Raw genomic sequence first — 21,143 nt, 5'->3', positions numbered from 1 at the left:
CGCTGAAGGGTGGGGTCTTCTTTCTTAGAACACAATGAAGTTTGCCTCTGTAGCATGTGATGTTGTTTGACAACATTATGTGTGTGTGTGTGTATATATGCGTGTATGTATATATGCGTGTATATGTATATATATACGCATACACACACACATATATATACATACATACGTATATATATATATACATACATACATATATATATATATATATATATATATATCTTCCTTTAACTGGAGTCAATCCTCTCAAACCCTACTGCTGCTTAATCAACTAAGTTCATGTAATAATCTAAATCCTTTGCTATCATTTCAACAATCTTCATAGTATCTTCACCAAGAGTAGATTCCAGCTAAACAAATTACTTTCTTTGCTTATACTTAAGAAGCAACTTCTCATCCATTAAAGTTTTACCATAAGATTACAACAATTCAGTCATATCTCCAGGCTCCACTTCTAATTCTAGTTCTCTATTTCCACCACATGTGCAGTTACTTCCTCCACTAAAGTTTTGAGCTCCTCAAAGTCAACCAAGAGAGCTGGAATCAACTTCTTCCAAACTCCTGTTCTTGTTGATATTTTTACCTCTTCCTACAAATCACAGCTGTTCTTTATGGAATCCAGGATGGTGAATATTTTCTAGAAGGTTTCCAAATGACTTTGCCCAGATATATCAGAGGACTCCCTACCTATGGCAGATATAGCCTTTAGGAATGCAATGTTTAAAATAACACTTGAAAGTTGATATTTGTTCTTGATCCAAGGGCTAAAGAACAGATGTTGTGTTAGTAGGGTTGCAAACATTAATTTTGTTGGACATCTCTAGCAGTATTCTTGGATGACCAGGTGAGTTGTCACTGAACAGTAATATTTTGAAAGAAATTTTTTTCCATAGTAGGTATGAAGAGTGGACTTAAAATACTCAGTAAACCATGTTGTAAACAGATACGCCATCATCCAGGATTTGTTGTTCAATTTATAGAACACAGAGCAGATTTAAGATAACTCCTAAGGGCCCAAGGATTTTCAGAATAGTAAATGAACACTGACTTCAACTTAAAATTTGTCACTAGCTGCACAGCCCCTAATAAAGGAGTCAGCCTGCCCTTGGAAGCTTTGAAGCCAGGCACTAACTTCTCTCTAGCTATAAAAGTCCCAGATGCCATCTTCTTCCATTATAAGGTTGTTCCGTCTACATGGAAAATGTGTTGTTTAGTGCAGCCACCTCCATGAATCATCTTAGCTAGATTTTCTGGGTAAATTGCTGCAGCTTCTACATCAGCACTTGCTGCTTCACCTTTCTCTCTTATGTTATAGAGATGGTTTCTATTCTCAAACCTCATGAACCAATCTCTGCTAGCTTCCAACTTGTTTTCTGCCAACTTCCTCACCTCTCTCAGCCTTCATAGAATTAAGGAGAGTTAGGGCTTTGCTCTGGTGTAGGTTTTGGCTTAAGGGAATGTTGTGGCTGGTGTGATCTTCTATCGAGACCACTAGAATTTCCTCCTATCAGCAAGAAGGCAGTTTCACTTTCTTATCATTTGTGTGTTCCCTGGAGTGGCACTTTTAATTTCCTTCAAGACCTTTTCATTTGCATTCACAAACTAGCTAACTGCTGTACCCAAGAGACCTAGCTTTCAGCCTATCTTGGCTTTCAACAACCCTTCTTTACTAAGCTTAATCATTTCTAGTTTTTGACTTAAAGTCAGAGATGTGCAATTCTTCCTTTCACTTGAACACTTAACGGCCATTGTAAGTGGGGCTCCTGGGGGGCTCAGCTGGTCAAGCGCCCAACTCTTGATTTCAGCTCAGGTCATGATCTATAGGTTGTGAGATGGAGCGCCACATTGGGTTCTGTGCTAACACTGTGGAGCCTGCTTGGGATTCTCTCTCTCCATCTCTCTCTGCCCCTCCCCTGCTTGTGCTGTCAAAATAAATAAATACACATTAAAAAGAAAGGCCATTTTAGGGTTATTAACTGGCCTAATTTCACCATTGTGTCTCAGGGAATACAGAGGGCTGAGGAGAGGGAGAAGAACGGGGGAATGGCTGGTTAGTGGAGCAGTCAGAACACACACATGTATCAATTAAGCTCACCGTCTTATATGGGCATGGTTTGTGGCACCCCAAAACAATTACAATACTAACATGAAAGATCAACAATCACAGATCACCGTAACCAATAGAACAATAATGAAAAAAATTAAAAAAAATAATGCTAGAATTACCAAAATGTGATAGAGATATGAAGTGAGCAAATGCTGTTGGAAAAACTGTGCTAATAGACTTGCTCAATGCTAGATTGCAACACACCTTCTATTTGTAAAACATGCATTATTTGCAAAGCACAATAAAGTGAGGCATGTGAATAGTATTCTACAACATGAATATACCAAAATTTGTTTAGCTACACCCCAATTTGATGGCCTAGGCTGTTTATACTTTGGGACTGTTATGAATAAAACTTCTATGAACATTCTTACACATTTTAATTATTGGCTTTGTAGATATTCCTCTGCATTTTTTAGGGGTTTCTCTAAATATTAAAACATATATTCTTAACTTTCTATAGAGTGTATAGGATCATTTACTACTTACCTCATCCTGCCCTTTGTTAATACAGCTTTCATATGTATTACATCAACATGATAAACCTCACCAGACAATATTAAAATTTTTGTTTTAAAGTTCTATGTATTTTAATGAAATTAAGAGGAAAAATAATATATTTACTGAGGTATTTTCTATTTCTAATGCTTCCTCCTCAAGATCTAAATTTCCGTATGGTTTTACTTCCCCTTTCTTAGCATTTCTTGAAGATCTGCTTGTGATAAAGTCTGTTATTTTTGTTTTACCTAAAAATGTTTATTTCACCATTCTTGGAGGGATCTCACTAGATATGGAATTTTGGACTGGCTGCTGTTTTATTTCAGCACTTGAAAGATGATTCCATCTTTTCTGGCCTCCACTATTTCTGATGAGAAGACAGTGATCATGTGGATCGCTGTTCCCCTATTTGAATGTGTCATTCTATTCTGACTTTCCAAATCTTCTCTTTATTGTTGGTTCTGAGAAATGTATTGTGTAAGGTATGATACATTCGTATTTATCTGTTCATTGATTTATCTGTTCATTGATTCCCTCACAATCTCCATCCTGCTGTTAAACCCAACCAGTGGATTTTTAAACATTTCATATTATTTTATTTTTCCGTAATAGAATTTCCATTTGGCTCTTCATTATATTTTTTATGTCTCTGCCGGGATTTCTTGTATTTTCATTCTGTATGAGTACACTTTCCCCTCTGTCATTAAGCACAGTTATAATAGCTTTTTAAAGTCTTGTCTGATGATTGCAACGAGTCATTTTCAGATCTGTTCGTTGTTTGTCTTTTCAGAATGGTTAAGTGTGTTGGGGGAGTCTTCAAGACCATATCAACATTTGGAGATTAACTAGAACTCACAGGACTCATTACATAGTTGTACTCATAGCTAAGCTTTATTACAGTAATGTAACGTACGTGTGTGTGTGTGTGTGTGTGTGTGTGTGTGTGTAAGAAGGCTCATTACAAGGATGTGGCAACCTATCTTAAAAGCTCATTGACCACATTTAACATCCGACATACCAAGTTTCAGTGAATATGGAGAGGGAGAATAAGTTTCTGAGGATATTTGGGAATAACCAGGTTGCCCCCAACAGTCACATCAGTACATAAGAGGATTAGAATGAAGAAGATGAAGAAGAGTGAGCGTTTAAGTTTTGTGTTTATAGAAGTAAATGTGGAGAACCAGAAACAGAGAACTTCAGACTTTAGATATAAGCTGGAAGGGGAAGTTAATAAAAGAGGAAAAGTACAGGGAAGAGATAATACTGACTCCCAATATCCCAATGGGGAAGTACCATTCCAACCTTGAAAACGTGATTTTTACAGACATGACATAATATTTCAAACTTTATAGTTTTTGTAACAGATATATTTGGATTAAATTGATATATTGAATGTACGGCACTTGGGGGATGTGGGTAACAAGCAGAAAAACCCAGATTTTCTCCTACTATTATAATCTAAACCTGCTTTGTCAGATCTTTTTTCCTAACCCTGGATTTTATGCTAGGCATGCATTATGGCTTTTCTGGTCACATTAGGATATTTCCAAATATCTCATTTTTTAGTAATTTAAAAATCCAATATAATCTTAAAGTCACTTTAAATGTTTTCTATTAATTGTGCCATTGCTTCTGTCTGTCCTTTAATGTTTTGTCTTCCACTTTTTTCTGCCTTCTCTGATTTTAACTGAATATTTTATATGATTTCAGTTTCCTCTCTCCCTCTTAGCATATCAGACTTTTTTTTTTTTTTTATGACTTTTTCAAGTGGTTGCCCTAGAGTTTGCAATACACATTTACAACTTATCTAAGTCCACTTTCAAATAACACTACACCCTTCATGGCTAGTGAAAGTACAGAGTATTTTCAATTCTTCCCTCCTGTCCTTCATAACATTGCTGCCATTCATTTATCCACAAGCTCTAATTACAGAATAAAATTTGGATATTATTATTTTGAACAGTGTTATCTACTAGATCAACTTAGAATGAGAAAAATAGATTTATTCTTTCTCTAAAACTCTTTGTTTCTTTATGTAGATCCAAGTTTCTGACCTGTAACACTTCCGCCTCTTGGAAGAAGTTCTTGTAACATTTCTTGCAGGTCATGTCCACTAGTGACAGTTTCCCTTTGTTTTTGTTTGTCTAAAAAAGTCTACTTTTCTTCTACCTTTTAAGAATAATTTCACTGGATATCAAATTCTAGGTTGGTGTGCTCTTTTTTTTCTTTCAACACTTTAAATATTTCAGTTTCTGAAGATAAGTCCAACGCAATTCTTATCTCTGTCTCCTTAAGCAAGGTTATTTTTCCCCTGATTTCAGTATTTTCTTGTTCTTGATTTTCTGCTGTTTTAAACATATGCACAGGTGTAGATTTTTTAGTGTTTTTATAGTTTGCAGTTCTCTAAGCTTCCTGGATCTGTGGATTTGTGTCTGCATTAATTTTAGAAAATGTTCAGTCATTTTTTTTCTTTTCCTCCTTTCTTTCTTTTTCTTCCAATATTCCCATTATGCCTATGTTACACATTTTGTCATTTCCCCACATTTTGGATATTCTGTTCTATTTTTTTTTCATTCTTTTTTTTTTTTGTCTTTGTATTTCAGTTTTAGGACTTTCTATTGACATATCTTTAACCTACATTCTTTCTCTTACTGAGTCCAGTCCACTTATGAGCAAAAAAAAAAAAAAAAAAAAAAAAAAAAAAAAAATTCATTTCTGTTTCCATTGTGTTTGTGTTTTGGTTTTCTAGCATTTCCTTGATTCTCCCTTAGTGTTTTCATCTGAGTGCCATCTCCTACTGTTCCCTGCATGTCGTCCACTTTCCCCACTTCAAAGGCTGGAGTGGGATGGGGTTGAATATTTTCAGTCCTCTAGACTGGTTAGGTAAAATAGTTTGCCTTAATGGTAGGGTTGATAAGGGAAACAGCTCTGGGCATATTTCAAAATGGTCACTTTTTCTCTCCCCTATCTTCACAGTAAGAACTTGACAGGGCTCCTGAAGGTAAAACTCACAAAAACGTGGGTGGCCTCCCTCCCCCAACAACAACAAGCAGTACCACTTCAAGTTTTTAACTTTCAAGCTAGTCCATGAGTTTAGATCCTCAAGGTAGCCCACAGTGAGCCTCCAGCAATTGTCAATCACAGTTTAGGTGTTCCAATTCATACTGACTCCCTCTAAACTGTGCTCTTTAAATGCCTGTCTCCCCAATTTGGTGGTCAGTTTTCCTGGTGACCTCCATTCTTTCATGGATCTAGAAAGAGCTGCTGAGTTTTAGTTTGCTCAGCTTTTTTCTTATTGTGAGGATGGAAGTGACTGACCTCCAGGCTCCAAACCATACGTATTGAACTAGAAATGTGTAAGTTACTTTAGAGTATCCTGTTTCCCAGCTCAGGCCTGGCCCGCAAATGGGACTGGAAGGAAGAGGGTAAACCTGTTTTGTCTTGATTCCACGGCCTTTTACTTCTCTATGTCCCATACTCATTCTGTTACTTTCAAATCCATTAGCATCAGCTTAAGCACGGGAAGAAAAAGCTATTTTAAACAGAGACCATGGTGCCCACTGTAACAAATGCCCAAGAGCTGATGCTTTCTGTCAGAAGGTACTTTTTGTACATTTTGGAGATTCACCCAAATTCAGGAACTCCAACACTGCCATTCCCAGATACACAGAATGAATGTTCCAGGCTGCATGTCAGAATTCCCATGCAGATCCTCTCCTGGTGGCTTACTTCATACAACATCATTCTGCTCCTTGGTTTGCTTTTCCTTTCTTTCATTCTACTGGAAATGCTTCTCTTCTTTGAAACAATTCTAACAGTGCTATGAGTTGAATTGTGTACCCTCAAAAAAGATACAATGAAGTCCTAAGCCCAGTACCTCACAATGTGACATTATTTGGAAATAAGGTCATTAGAGACATAAGAGACATCATCAAGCTAAAATGAGTTCATTGGGGTGTACCCTAATTCAATACGACTAGTGTCCCCATACAATGGCAAAATATGGATGCAGAGACAATAAATAGGGAGAATGCCATTAGAAGACAGAGATTGGGATAATGCATCTACAAACCAAGGGACATCAAAGATTTCCAGCAAACCACCAGATTCTAGAAGAGGGGCAAGGAACAAAATTTCCCTCCCAGCACTCAGAAAGAACCAATACTACCTATACTTTCATTTTAATTTCCAGAAATGTAAGGCAATAATTTTGTTGTTGTTTAAGCCACCTCCTTCAAGGTACTTTGTTATTGGTAGCCCTAGAAAACAAATACAGCAGCCATGTACCATTATGTCTATTAGCTGTCGGGAAAACTCAACAGTACTTATTTCTTTGTCATCACAGGCACCCTCAGTTAGTCTCCTTCCTTTAAATATTTCCAGGTAAGAGAGTTGCATAATCACCTTTCGGACTGCCATTTCCCAAACTCCAAGATTACTGGTCAAGCCTCGTGCCCCACTCTCCCACCTCAAAATCTCTTACAACCCTCTTCCTCAGTGGCAGCATGGAGTGGCCAGGGGCCAGAACATGCAGGATCTTATACTTTTGTGAAAACAACTTTGGATTCTCTTCTATTCGAGTAGAGACGCTCTTAAAAGTTTTGAACAGGGAAGTAACAAATTCTGATATATTTTATTTTATATTTATTTATTTTTTGAGAGAGTGCACACAAGCAGGAAAAAGGGGCAGAGGAAGAAAGAGAATTTCAAGCAGCTCCCCCCCCCGCCCCAAAATGGGGCTCAATCCCATACCCTGGGATAATGACCTGAGTTGAAATAAAATGTCAGATGTTCAACCAACTGAGCCATCCACGTGCCCCTACATGCATTTTAAAAGGATTCTATAGGGGCGCCTGGGTGCGTAAGTTGGTTAAGCGTCTGATTCTTGGTTTGGACTGTTTCCACTCAGGTTGTGATCTCATGGTTTTGTGGATTCGAGCCTGGGGTTGGGCTCTGCACTGGTAGTGTAGAGCCTGCTTGGGATTCTCTCTCTCCCTTCTATTTCTGCCCCTCCCCTCTCATGCTGTCTCTGTCTCTCTCAAAATAAATAAATAAACTTACAAAAAAAAAAAAAAAGATTCTATAGCTGCCAGATGTATACTAGATTGTAGGGAAGCAAAAATAGGAGCCTGTAGAACAATTAAGAGACAATTACACTCTCCAGTGATGAGTAGAATAATGCTGTAGAGGTGTTGAGAACTGATTAGATTTAGAGTGCCCTTTGAAAAGACAGCCATCATATTTTGCTGAGGAATTGGATGTGGGATGTTGGAGAAAGAGAAATCAGAGGATAATATGGACAACTGTAAGAATCCAAGTGTCATTTACTGAGATGGAGAGATATGCAAGAGGAAGTTTTTGGAAGTAGAAAATATAGAGTTTGACGTGCATGTTAAATATCCTAGTAATATGCTGAATAAGAAGTTGGACATATGAGTATAGTAATCAGAGAAGCCAGAGCTAGATATGGGTATTTGGAAGCCATCAGCATAGTGAAGTTATCTAAAAGACAATGAAGGGGGGCGCCTGGGTGGCGCAGTCGGTTAAGCGTCCGACTTCAGCCAGGTCACGATCTCGCGGTCTGGGAGTTCGAGCCCCGCGTCAGGCCCTGGGCTGATGGCTCGGAGCCTGGAGCCCGTTTCCGATTCTGTGACTCCCTCTCTCTCTCTGCACCTCCCCCGTTCATGCTCTGTCTCTCTCTGTCCCAAAAATAAATAAACGTTGAAAAAACTTTAAAAGACAATGAAGGGAATGGATGAGATCACATGGGGAATGAGGACAGAAAGAAGGGAGTAGGTCTGGAGTATAACATTTAGAAATCAGGAAGAATCTATCAAAGGAGAATCAAAAGCGCACCATGATTCCACAAAAGTTAAATCAAGAATGTGTTTCAAGTTTCAAAAAAAAAAAAAAAAAAAAAAAAAAGGATGTAATTAAATGTGTCAAACACTGCTGAATGGTTAAGTTGTAGATTAAGAGTTGCCCCTTGGATATCTCCGGATTGTTTAAATGACCAGGTATCAATGCACAGATTTTCCTTTCATTCTAACTTTAAACTACCTAAGGTCTCATATTCAAGTGTGTAGAATTAGAGATCTAGACTTTATGCTCAACATACTTATTCTGTACTTTGTGGGCCTTTTAGAGGATTTTCGTGGGCAATTTTTACTATCAGGAATTTTGCTAGGAAGCCTGCGTTTACAACCAAACTCCTCTTAGCCACGTGACTACAGGTTTCCACAACTGTTTCCAATCTATCCCACTAGTATTCAGGGGATAGGGAAAAGAGCAGGGTCGGGGTGCCTAACCTTAATGTCCTACTTTATAAATCATAACTTTGAAGTAAATTTACTTTTCCAAATCTAGACTTTCCCACCTCCTGTCTTTTCTGGAATTGAATGGACTGGGTAAAGCTGAATAAAACATGAGTGGGAGAGTGGGAAATTAGCTGCATGGACAGTCCCGCACATATTTTTAAATTTTCTCTTGGAGAACGAGACTTCAAGGTGGCCCCGTCTCTGAGGATACCTGGGAAGCGGGGTCTCTCGCTTCAGAAGAGGAGGAGAAGAAAAAGCGATCCGGGCCAACGGGAAAAGAACAGTGAAACTTACCTCCCACAAGCCTCTCTCTCCCAGCCCACCTAGCGCCACAGGAACCAACCCAGCGACTGGGCTCCGCCCATTTCCGGATTGTCGCCGCTGCCGTCGCATGCGCAATGACGTTTCAGTCTTCTGCGGACCCCGGAAGTGCGGCTCGAACTTGGTCGGGGCGCGGATCCCGAGAGGGAAAGTCATAACAACCGCACGAGGGAGTTCCACTGGCGAGCTGGAAGGCCACGCCTCCTCCCGCCTCCCCCCGCAGCCCTGTAGCTGGGGGCAGAGCTCAGGTAGGACCTGCGTTTGCGGGGATGTGAGCTCCGGGGGCAGGCCCGGGCGGAAATTAGAGGAAGGGCTGGCCTGGTCGGTCTCGGGCGGGGATTGTTGGCCCTGTGGCCCTAGACTGCTCACGGCGCACGCCGTGTGCCCTGCGCGCAGGTGTCCCCTGTCCCGGGATCTCGCTGAAGAGCAGTTCCACCGGTTCTTTCCACTTATTAGGCGGGGCAGGACACGTGTGTTCCCTGGATGACTTTCGTTACAACTGAACATGTGGTGTTCGTTAAGCTCTGGAGACCACAGAGTAATGGGCCCTCGTACGCTTTCTTAGGAGAGATGGTATTGTCTGATTAAACATTTTTTTTCCCTACAAAATTATAATTAACTGCCGAAGCTTTACTAGAAGTCATTCACTGCAAACAGAAGATTAAAATGCAGTTATAAAATTCGCTCACAACTTGTAACATGCTTGAGCTCTGGTGGGACATTTGACTGGAATGAATTTTTAAACTTTTGACTTTGAGATAAAGTTAGATATATAATGGAAGCAGTCTTCTCCCTCCCTCATCCAGAGAGGTAACATATTCTTCTAATCTTCCAGAGTGTGTATTTGTTAGGCCAAGTAACTAGTTAAATTTTAGCGATATTTATTAACAGCTAGTGTTCTTGCATTTCTCTTTTTTTCCACCTCCTTTGAAAAGTTGCAGAGGGAAAATCTTGTCGTTTGCAGACTAGCAAGTGCCTCGTAATGTTTATCAAAATAGGTGCAATGTGATGTTTGTTATATGCAATACTTGGTATCTTTTTGTTTTAAAGCAGTGTTAGAGGTAAATTCTTTATCCTTATTCTTTATCCCATATTGCAAGGGCAGATATACTGTATTCATTTATTTAGGGTGTTTAAAAACTGACTCACAGAGCAAGCAAGCACTGTCTGAAGTGCCTCATGAAGGTATTACTGTCAGTGTTGGTACCGGGCTTCTGATTTTTAAACTGGTGTTCCTCCCACTTAACCTGGGAAAGGCAGGGGTACTCTGGATGTCTTTGAGGCAGAGGCTGGTGGCTGTTGCAAGGGTGGTCGGTGGTAGAGTAGTACCAAGACCAAGAAGGAAATATGATCAGTTACGCTGTGAACATCCATCTATTCATTCATGTAATGAATATTTATTGACCACCTTCAGTGTGTCAGGCGGTGTTCTAGGTCCTGAGAGTACAATAGTGAACAAAAAAAGTCCTTGTGCACCTGGAATGTACATTATCGTAGATGGAGAAAAAACATGAGCAAGTAAATGTATATCAAGTATTGATAAAAGCTGTGAAGAAAAAATAAAGCCCTTTATGAAGAGAGGGAATCACAGAGGATGCTATTTTGCCTAGTGTGGTCAAGATTAGCCTCTCTGATAAGGAAACGATTAGACATGAGAATGAAATGAGTGACCTCTGCACTCTGCAGGTATGTGGGGATGGGTTTCTTAGGATAATAAAGGTGGTGAGGCAAAGTATGTTTGTTGTCTCCTAGAATAGCAATGATGTAGGCATGAAGGCATTAGAGTTTAAATATCTCGAAAATGAGTATTTATTCAGTTGTTTGGTGTGTGCACGAGAGAACCTTCTTTATTGACAGACTGTTTTTTTTTTCAACTTTCCCAGACCTCCTTGAGGAGTATCTGAAATCTTTAGATGTTTAGAGAGGTTTCCATGCTCTCCTTCAGCACTAACAAAGTTAAAAGTCATTTATTCAGTTGATACATTACCTGTGCTGTTACAGAGTCGGATAAAATTTGCACAGTAGTGATGGATAACTAAGTAGCAAGTACTTCTCTGCCCTGTTGTGAACTTTACTTTTCATTCCTTTTTTTTTTTTTTTTTTTTACTGTGGTAAAATATACATAACAAAATTTACCATTTTAACCATTTTTTAACTGTACATATTAGTGGTATTAAGCACATTCATACTGTTATGCAATCATCACTATCATCCATCTCCAGAACTTTTCATCTTCCACAACTGAAATTCAGTATCTTTTAAACATTGACTTTCTGTTCCCCCTCCCTTCAGCCTCTTGCAATCACCAGTGTACTTTCTGTCTCTGAATTTCCCGTCTCTATTTATGGTAACTCATATCAATGGAATCATACAGTATTAAGGTCAACTAATATTCCACTGTATGTGTATACCACATTTTTTTTTTTATTCATTTGACTGTGGAAGCTTGTGTTGCTTTCACCTTTTGTCTATTGTGAATAAGGTTGCTCTGAATAGGAATGTGCAAATATCTGTTTGACTCTCTGCTTTCATGTGTTTTGCATATATACCTGGAAGTGGAATTGCTGGATCAAATGTCAGTTCCATGTTTGATTTTTTAGGAATTACCTTCCTGTTATCCATAGTACCTCCAGTATTTTACATTCTCACCAGCAATGCAGAGATGTTCCAGTTTCTCCATATCCTTACCAATACTTTTCCACATCCTTGCCAAACGTATTCTCTCTCTCTCTCTCTCTCTCTCTCTCTCTCTCTGTTTTTGATAATAGTCATCCTAATGGGTGTGAAGTAGTATCTTCTGTGGTTTTGATTTGCATTTCCCTAATGATTGCCTAATGATTCCCTAAAGAAGTTAAACATCTTTTTATATGCTTTAAGGCCCTATGTATATCTTTTTTGGAGTACTATTCACTTATTTTAAGATCTTATTTTACTAGAAATTTTTGAAGTTTTTGTTTGTTTTTGTTTTTTGGTGAATCTTTTAAGGGTTAAGAAGGCAGCCTTCATGTCTGCTGTTGATTTTTTTAACCCTGAAATACTATAATGGTAAAAGCTTCTATTATCTATAGACCAAGTATCTGCCGTAACTCCAAACTTAGAAATAAACGAGACCATAAAGCATCATTTGTAACAGTGAATGAACTTTTTGAATATTAGATTTCGATGAAAACAGTTCAGAAAAGGCAAGGATCATCCTGACCTGCTTTGATGTTTTTTTTTGTTTTTGTTTTTGTTTTCTTTTTAATCAGAAGGAAGGGAGTATATTGATTGACTGACTGTGCCTGTGAAGTAGATCTCTTTTTTCTGGAAACTGAGAAGGCCTGGAAACAGAAGAGATAAAGGTGGTGCAACAGAGAAAAGAAGTATTGAATAGCAATATAGCAGTGGGATGTGAGTTGGTGGAGAGTGGCAGAGGACATCAGTAACAGAGATAGACAATAAGCAGTAAAACTGGCAGCAGAGGAGATAAGATCCAGCAAGGTGACAGACAGTATATAGCTCTACAGATTGGAATGGGATTGAGGATAGGGTGAGAGAGAGCAAATCGCCAGGTACATCTCAGCATGTGATTGGTGCTGAAGTTAGCCACTTGGCCTTCAGTAGTTGAGTAAGACCTACTGTGTATCTGGTAATGTGTGTATCAGTCCATCTGGTTCAATAGTCATGTTTGAAAGGTGTGCAGTGTATATAGTCCTACAGGAATAAACGAAGTTTTCTAGACCATGTATCACATTATTTCCATCCATAGAGTAATGAGGTTTAATTGAGTCATTTAATGAATAATTGTGTAAATTAACAGTGTTCAGCATTGGTAAAAAAGGTTTTTTTTAGATTATTTGTTTAAGAAAGAATTTTTTGGTCCACAATAGCTAATGGCCCATTAGTTCAAGGTAACACTTTTTCTTTTAAACTGTTGATTGTATTGTACACTGTCATTGTCTAGAAAATACTCTTGAGGTACTACCTTAAGCTATTTCAGTTATAAAGCTCATTTAAGCCAATTACTTTGCTTTAATTTAAAGTAGTGAATGAAAAATTGTACCACTATTTTGCTCATCACTCTTTGCCAAATTAAAATTGATTAATTTGGTACAGATGAGATGGCAGATGACTGACTTGCTCAAGGTTTCACAGCTGAGTTAAAGACAAGTTAGAGACAGCAATACTGTGCTGCTTTCTGTGATACTGTGTTGGTGTCTCCGTTTCAGGGTAATAGTTCATTTTTGCAGTATAGATGATGTAAACAATTTTTGTTGTAGAGAAAAATATCACTAAATTGAAGCAAAGTATTTCTTGTATGTTCCCATTTCTTTTTTAAAATTAAAAAAATATATATTTATTTTTGAAACAGAGAGACAGACCATGAGAGGGGGAGGGGCAGAGAGCAAGGGAGACACAGAATCCGAAGCAGGCTCCAGTCTCTGAGCTGTCAGCACAGAGCCTGATGCAGGGCTTGAACCCACGAACCATGAGACATGACCTGACCTGAAGTTGGACACACACTGAGCCACCCAGGCGTGTCTGTTTCCATTTCTATATAGCAGATAGGATATTTATTTTACACATAGTCTAGATTGATAACATACTTAGGGTTGATTTGTTCAAAGGTTGGAGAGATGCTAATAAGACTAAGATGCCCTTGTAAGTTCCTTTAAGAGCTCATTACAGAAATGATCACAACTAATACCCAACAATTTAACTATTAACTGTTGTTGTGGGATGTAGCTGATATTCTTATCCCCTGCTCATCACATTGCCCTTATATGTGTTTTGGTATAAGGAAGCAGCAAGAATGATACAATATGTGGCTAAACACACTACCTCTCTTAAAAAAAAAAAAAAAAAAAAACTATTCAGAGTTAATATCTAAGGTACGGAAGAAGTGTGATTGATACCCTTTTCATCTGTAAGCATAGCTTGGTTCGTGTGCCTTGTTTACAATATTGAGCAGGCTAGAATTGTAACCAAGATTATAACTCAAGGTAAATTAATTGAAAAAAAAATGTTCATTTATTTATTTATTTTGAGAGAGAGTGAGCATGGGAGGGGCAGAGAGAGAGGGAGACAGAATCCCAAGCAGGCTCCTCAGCTCTCAGTGCAGAGCCCAGTGCGGGACTCAAACCCCTGAAACGTGGGATCATGATCTGAGCCAAAACCAAGAGTCAGATGCTTAACTCTTTCTCGCTCTCAAAAATAAACATTAAGAAAATGGAAAAAAAAAAAAATGCTTTGGATTCCATCTCCTTCTTTCTCGCTCTCTGCCCCTCCCCCACTAGTGCTCTGTCTCACTCAAAAATAAACAAACATTATTAAAAAAAAAAAAAAAAGAGTCAAAGGCTTAACTGACTGAGCCATCCAGGCACCCCTGAAAAAAGTTTTAAAATTTGATTGATGGTGAGATAGTGACATACCCTCTTGATGTGAACTACCCATGCTTCATGGTATCATTTTTATGTATATTATGGAAATGAATCTAGTACTAACTCAGGCAGTTTGGAAATTAATTAATTTGGTTTAACATCCTCTAATATAGTTGGAATATTTATTTTAGGCTTGGTTTTAGAAATTACTTTTGGCCTGATTTTGCTTTCTGGGAAGTTATTATTATTCTTCTAAGCAATCACTGGAGTGATTTTATTACTGATATTTCTGTTTTTGCCCTGGATATTGTTGAGCTATATGGGAGAATACTAGATTAACGGTACCGTCCATAATACTGCATCGGATAGAGTTTGGAAAATGGAGATCCCCAGGCTAAATGAACCTGTACAATTTCTAATGCTATAAAATTAGTTTTCAGCTAATTTAAGTAAAAATCCAGGTTTTTGGTTTCTCCTGAAAAATAGAAAGTTCCAGTCACACTGGGTCTTCATTCTTATAGTAATAGTGGGGCAAATTGCAACTCCCTTGAGATAAGCTATGTGTTTTCCAGTTTGTTGCAGTCTTCACATTCATACATTGTAAGCTTATGACTTTTAGGGCCTCACCGCCTGTATTGACTGTTGACTTTTTGGTGCCTATAGACTTTTGAATTTTTGATTCTTGCGTTATACAGACTTTAACATGGGTAATTGTCTTTGCCTTTCGGTGGCTATATTGCACCCTTTCATTTTTATTTTCCTTATGTCTACAGTGATTGGGTTATAGACTCCTCGCAAACTGATAGTTTATCCTGTAAATTAGATTTTTTAATCCCATTTTACCACAGTGATCTCCCTTAAGCTGCTGTTAAGGCAGTGGTCGGGTCTTTCCTGAGGTTGTATTATGTCCTGAACTTAAACAGGATGGCTCTCGGTTTGGTTCTAGGATCCAACAAAAATTGGATTTACTGGAGACCAATTTGGACCTTTTTCTGCCAGCATCAAAGCATTTTTTATTCATCATTGTTCTTTTAGAATCTTGCCTACTTTTTTCTAGGTTACTAATATGATAAATCGGTTTGTGCTAATGTATTTGACAGGTAATTGCAATTAGAGTATTATTGTTTATAGGTAGTGTTTTATAATTTTGGAACAGTGTGAGTGATATAATGGTGGAAATTTTATCTGCTTTAGGAATACTGCAAATTGTAAGAAAGTAGGCATTTCAATTTTACCATTGAAAACAAACTATCAAAAACAAGCTTATTTATTCTGAATATTTTCTTCAGTAAGAAACATGTATAACATGTTAGTTTTATCCAAATAAGCATATGTTTGCGGTTTTAACTGTTCTGATTAAAAATGTAAGGTTTCTCTCTTTCTCAATGAAGAAAGACTTTCAGCCAGATTAACCATTAATTTTGGAAATATTGTTATGTAAGCTAATTTTCCACTATTTTTTTTTTTTTTTTTAAATACAGAGACAGTAAAAGAAAGCATTCTTGTTTTGGTAAATCTGAAGGAAGCTCCTTCCTTACATAGAAAATAAATTATTACTGAATTGGAAAAACAGTAGGCAATTCATCGATGATGAGAATGAATGAATATGGGAGCTTTAGTGGTGTTCACTTGGGATTTAACTATACATTGTCTAGTGCTATGTCACAAATTATCCCCAAATTTCACAGCTTAAAATGAAAACTGTTTATTATCTCACACAGTCTCTTACAGTCCAAAATTTAGGGTCAGCTTAGGGGTGTTCCAGTTTAGGATCTTTCATGAGTTTGTAGTTACAGTGCCAGCTGGCTTGCAGTCATCTGTAGTTTGACTGGGTCTGGAAGATCTGCTTCCAAGCTCACTCATGTGGCTGTTGGCAGGAAGCTTCACTTCTGTACCACTTGAGCCTCTCCATAGGGCTGCTCACAGCATGACTTCTCTAGAGTGAGGGATCTGACAGAGTGAGAGAGCACCCAAGGTGGAAGCTACAACGCTATAATCTTCTCCTGTTGAGTATTGGTCTTACTGGTCAACTCTGGTACTTTGTGGGAGGAGACCACATGAAGATGTGAATAACAGTAGGGAGGAAATGGGCTACCATGGTCTGCCCTCCAGGCCCCAGTGGTTCATGTCCTTCCCACATGCAGAGTACACCCACAGCTTCCCAAGGCCTCCCATGTCTCATTCTGGTACTTTATCATCTCAAAGTGCAGAATTTCATCATCTCAATCATGTCCAGGCTTAGATGGGATTCCTTCGATTTCCTTAAGCACAGCTCTTTGAGTACGCTTTGCTCAGTCTGCCTCCCCCGCCTGCAATACCCAGTGTACAGTGGGGACAGGCATAGGATAACTGCTAGAGACAGTCTGGTTCTAAAACGCGAAAAGGGGAAGATGCAAAGGTGTCACTGGTTCATAGCAATTCTGAGATCCAGATAGGCATATCGGAAGTTTCTTGATGAAGTCTCAAGCTTGGGAATAATTCTTTGAAATTGTCAGCTTTGCCTTCTATACTTTTAGTTTTACCTTTCTTTCTTCATGAAAGATACCAGATGTTTCCAAAGTGAGTAGTTTTCTTAGCTTGCTTCCTGCCAGTAGAGTTTTGGGGTCCAAAAGTCTCTCTTCATTTAAGATCTATTACATCTTTTATATATTAAGCAAAAAATATGTAAGTATTTTATAAATCTTGTCAATGTTATGTGAATTCTATCGGTATACATTCTTTTGTGCAAAAGTCACACTTAACACACTTTTTTTGAGATAAATCTTTTTAGACTTTGGGTTTCTGGAAACAAGGCTGAGGGATAATGCCCTTAATCTTTGTAGAGCTTTATTGTTTGAGAGGATCAATAAAGCACATTCTAATGTCTTTAGAGGGTCTTATGGCTGACTGACTAGTAGTCTGAGGCAACACCTTTAATGTTTTTGAGGTTTTAATGAAAATTTTTTCAGATATACCCTCAGCCTCATTCCTGAACCATATTTTCCTGGAAATATCCTGGATTTTTTCTTTACTCAGAAACATTTATTAATTTTAGTAATATTTGCCTAATTTTATTTTAACAGGTTTTATTTTTTAGAACAGTTCTCGGTTCACAGCAAAATTCAGCAGAAAGTTAAGAGATGGCGCATATACCTCCTGCCTCTGCCCTTGCACAGTTTCCCCAATGTCAACATCTCCCATCAGAGGGGTGTATTTGTTGCAACTGATTAACCTATGTTGACATATCATTATCATCCAAAATCCATAGCTTAAATTAGGGTTCAGTCCTGGTGTTTTGCATTCTGTGGGTTCAGGCAAATGTGTAAGGACATGTGTGCACTGTCATAGTATTGTGCAGAATAATTTCACTGCGCTAAAATAGTTTCACATTGGGGCGCCTGCGTGGCTCATTTGGTTGAGTGTCCATCTTTGGCTCAAGTCATGATCTCAGGGGTTCGTGAGTTCAAGCCTCACATCGGGTTCTGTGCTGACAGCTCAGAGCCTAGAGCCTGCTTTGAATTCTGTGTCTCCTTCTCTGTCTACCCCTTGCCCACTCACGCTCTCTCTCTCAAAAATAAATAAACTTAAAAACAATAAAATAGTTTCACTGCCTATTTATCCCCTCTTCCTCCTACCCCCTGCCCACCACTAAACTTTTGACTGTCTCTGTAGTTTTTCCTTTTCCAAAATGTCTTATAGTTGGAATCATGTAGTATGTAGCCTTTTCAAATTGGCTTCTTCTACTTAGTAATATGCATTTAAAGTTCCTTGCTAATTTTTCATGGTTTGGTAGCTCTCTCTCTCTCTCTCTCTCTCTCTCTTTAGTGCTTAATAGTATTTCATTGTATAGATGTACCACAGTTGATTTATTCATTCACCTACTGAGGGACATTTTGGTTGTTTCTAAGTTTGGTAGTAATGAATAAAGCTGCTATAAACCATCTGTATGCAGGCTTTTGTGTGGACAGAAATTTTACAGTTCATTTGGGTAAATACCAAGGAGTGTGATTCCTGGATTATATGGCGAGAGTATGTTTAATTTTGTAAGAATCTGCCAAATTAGCTTCCAACATGGCCGTACCATTTTGCATTCTCAGCAACAAAGAATGAGAGTTCCTGTTGCTCTCTACCCTTGCCAGCACGTGGTGTTCTTAGCATTTAGGATTTTGTTCATTCTAATAGGTATGTAGTAGTATCTCGTTGTTGTTTTAATTTGCAATTCTGTAATGACCTATGATGTGTAGCATCTTTTTCTAAGTTTACATGCCATCTGTATATCTTTGGTAAAGCATCTGTTCAGGGCTTTGCCCAGTTTTCTTGTTAAATTTTAAGAGTTTTTTGTCTATTTTAGATGAGATACCTTTATCAGAAATGTCTTTTGCAAATATTTTCTCTCAATTTGTGGCTTGGCTTTTCATCTCTTGACAGTATCTTTTGTAGGGGGAGTCTTGTCTCCTTTCTCTTTAACAGCCCTTTCCTTATTCTCTCTCTCACTTCGCAAGTTTTACTAGAAGCAGCAAAATGAACAAGGTGGCACATTCAACACTCTGGATTTCTCCTTAGCTAGATCAGACACTTTGTTAGTCATATTTTCTTCTGTCTGTATAACTCCATGGGCAGTGTTGCTGAAGTTTCTGCTACTACTTAGCAAGGAACCTCTTTCCTCAAATTTCCAGTTAACATTTACTTTGCTTTCTTGCAAGCCCTCGCTTATAGATTTAGGAAAAATCATGGGGCTTCTATAAACAGGTTCTTTAGGGTATTTTAGATTTTCTCTAACACTCCTCTCAGAGCCCTATGCCTGGTTTCAAGGCCACTCTCACATTTTAAGTTTTCAGTAGGGCCGTACTGTACGTCCAGTTACCCAGATTTGTGTCTGTTGCTACCCTAAAAGAACCCTTTATGTCCTAGAGTTACAATCCTAGGGTTTCTTTAAGATAGATCATGTGGGTGATTGGATTACGGTGCCATTTGAATTTGCAAACTTGAAAGAAGGAGTGGGTCCCTATATGGGTACCTTTGGGCAGATTCTGATGAAGTAGGAACCTTGGATCTCTAAATTCCGTTAAACCTTCTTTGCAGCCCTTCTCCTCCTTCCCAGAATGTCTGTCCCCGCTGCCCTAAAGACCCTGTAATATCCCCTGAAGTAGTTAGTAGTTGCCTGCAACAGACTGCTGTTCCTCTTCTTATTCTGACCACATTTCATTGCTTCTAGACCTATGATCAGACTTGAGTCCACACAGGCCCCAGAGGGTAAGGCATACGATTTAAACCAGGAGGAAGTATGATATACCCCAAAAATAACTTGATAGTTTTTGTTCACTTGTATCTACAGAAATGAGGGGAGTATGTGTGGGAATGGATTCTAAGAGTGTGGAGTTAGGTTAAAGGAATATTGGACCAGGCATTAGTGATGGTGGTGCTGCTAGATACTATGTCAGGGAAGCCTGCAAGGATTACAGACACTCTCATGAGGATACACTCAACAGTTCACTTAGGAAATGAGAAATGAAGACTGTAGTGTTGGGGATAGGAAGAAGGAAACGATGATGTTCTTTGTTCCTTTGCTGTATCATGCATATTTTTTAGCACTTGTAATTTAATTATTTAATGTCCTCTGTCACTAGACCGAGCCATTCAATTATTAGGTCCACTTATTTTTATAACGGCATGAAAAACAGCAAACATTATATGCTGGGCATTATTGTAAGCACCTAACATACCTTAATTCTTTTGATCCCCACACCTATTCTTTAAGTAAGTGCTAATATTAAATACATTTTTTAGATGTGGAAACAATGTTACTGTGTTGAGGATCCTTCAGAACCCTCAGGTTTGATGATTTGCTGGAAGAACTCTCAGAACTCAGAAAAGCTCTTATATCCGCGGTTTTATTTTATTGCAGTGGAAGGATACAGATTAAAATCAGTGAAGGGGAGAAGCATGTAGGGCAGAAGTACAGGAGAGATAAGGCACTAGCTTTCACCTTTATTTCAGTACAGTCATATGGAAAGTGCTTAATCTTCCAATACCAGTGTGTGACATCAAGTGCAAAGTCTTACCAACCAGGAAAGCTCCCCTGTGACTTTGGAGTCCAGGGTGTGTGTGTGTGTGTGTGTGTGTGTGTGTGTGTGTGTGTGTTTGCGCGCACGTGCACGTGTGTGCATGCACGACTGGGGGTGTCAGTCACCTAGGCAGGGAGTGCCCCCATAATTGACAAGTACTCAGTTTCCAGCCCCCACAGAGATCAAACTGATACAGCTTGCTGCAGGACTCAGGTAGATAAAAGCATACACTCATCATAAATCTTACATGGTTAGTATAAACTGTATAACATGGCCCATGGCTTTGTGTGTGCAGAGACACTTTTATCACGCATGATATTCCAAGGCCTTATTGGTTATTTTCCAGAAGCTAGTCAAGGGCCAGCCCTTTCTTTTTACACAGTTTGAACATCCTAAGCCTGCTATTAACATTTTACTGCAGAACTGGAGGTTAAGTAACTTGCCCTTGGAAATACATAGAAAAGATGGTAGAGGTAAAATGTAAACAGAAGCATTC

General features: G+C 38.6%; 2 protein-coding genes across 14 annotated transcripts in view; one reads left to right on the top strand and one right to left on the bottom strand.

The window, feature by feature from the left end:
* The window catches only part of LOC123608390, a 54,604-nt gene extending 45,339 nt beyond the window's left edge, over nucleotides 1-9,265 (bottom strand). Inside the window, exon 1 of the mRNA XM_045498256.1 lies at nucleotides 9,217-9,265. The gene's annotated coding sequence lies outside the window, so the exon portion shown is untranslated. The remainder of the gene's footprint in view (nucleotides 1-9,216) is intronic.
* A 31-nt stretch (nucleotides 9,266-9,296) lies between these two features.
* Nucleotides 9,297-21,143, top strand: part of FAM172A (family with sequence similarity 172 member A) — a 441,861-nt gene continuing 430,014 nt past the window's right edge. For 3 of the 13 annotated variants that reach the window (XM_045498232.1, XM_045498206.1, XM_045498223.1), the window contains exon 1: nucleotides 9,297-9,491. In XM_045498232.1, coding sequence (XP_045354188.1) covers nucleotides 9,314-9,491 — 178 coding nt within the window. In that variant the 5' untranslated portion in view covers nucleotides 9,297-9,313. The remainder of the gene's footprint in view (nucleotides 9,492-21,143) is intronic. The other 10 variants (XM_045498133.1, XM_045498141.1, XM_045498188.1 and 7 more) reach the window with 5 other exon arrangements.

Source organism: Leopardus geoffroyi, chromosome A1, assembly GCF_018350155.1.
Source record: "Leopardus geoffroyi isolate Oge1 chromosome A1, O.geoffroyi_Oge1_pat1.0, whole genome shotgun sequence".
NCBI lineage: Eukaryota > Metazoa > Chordata > Mammalia > Carnivora > Felidae > Leopardus > Leopardus geoffroyi.
Note: the sequence above shows the minus strand (reverse complement) of the source record. Positions and strands in the feature narration are given on the sequence as shown.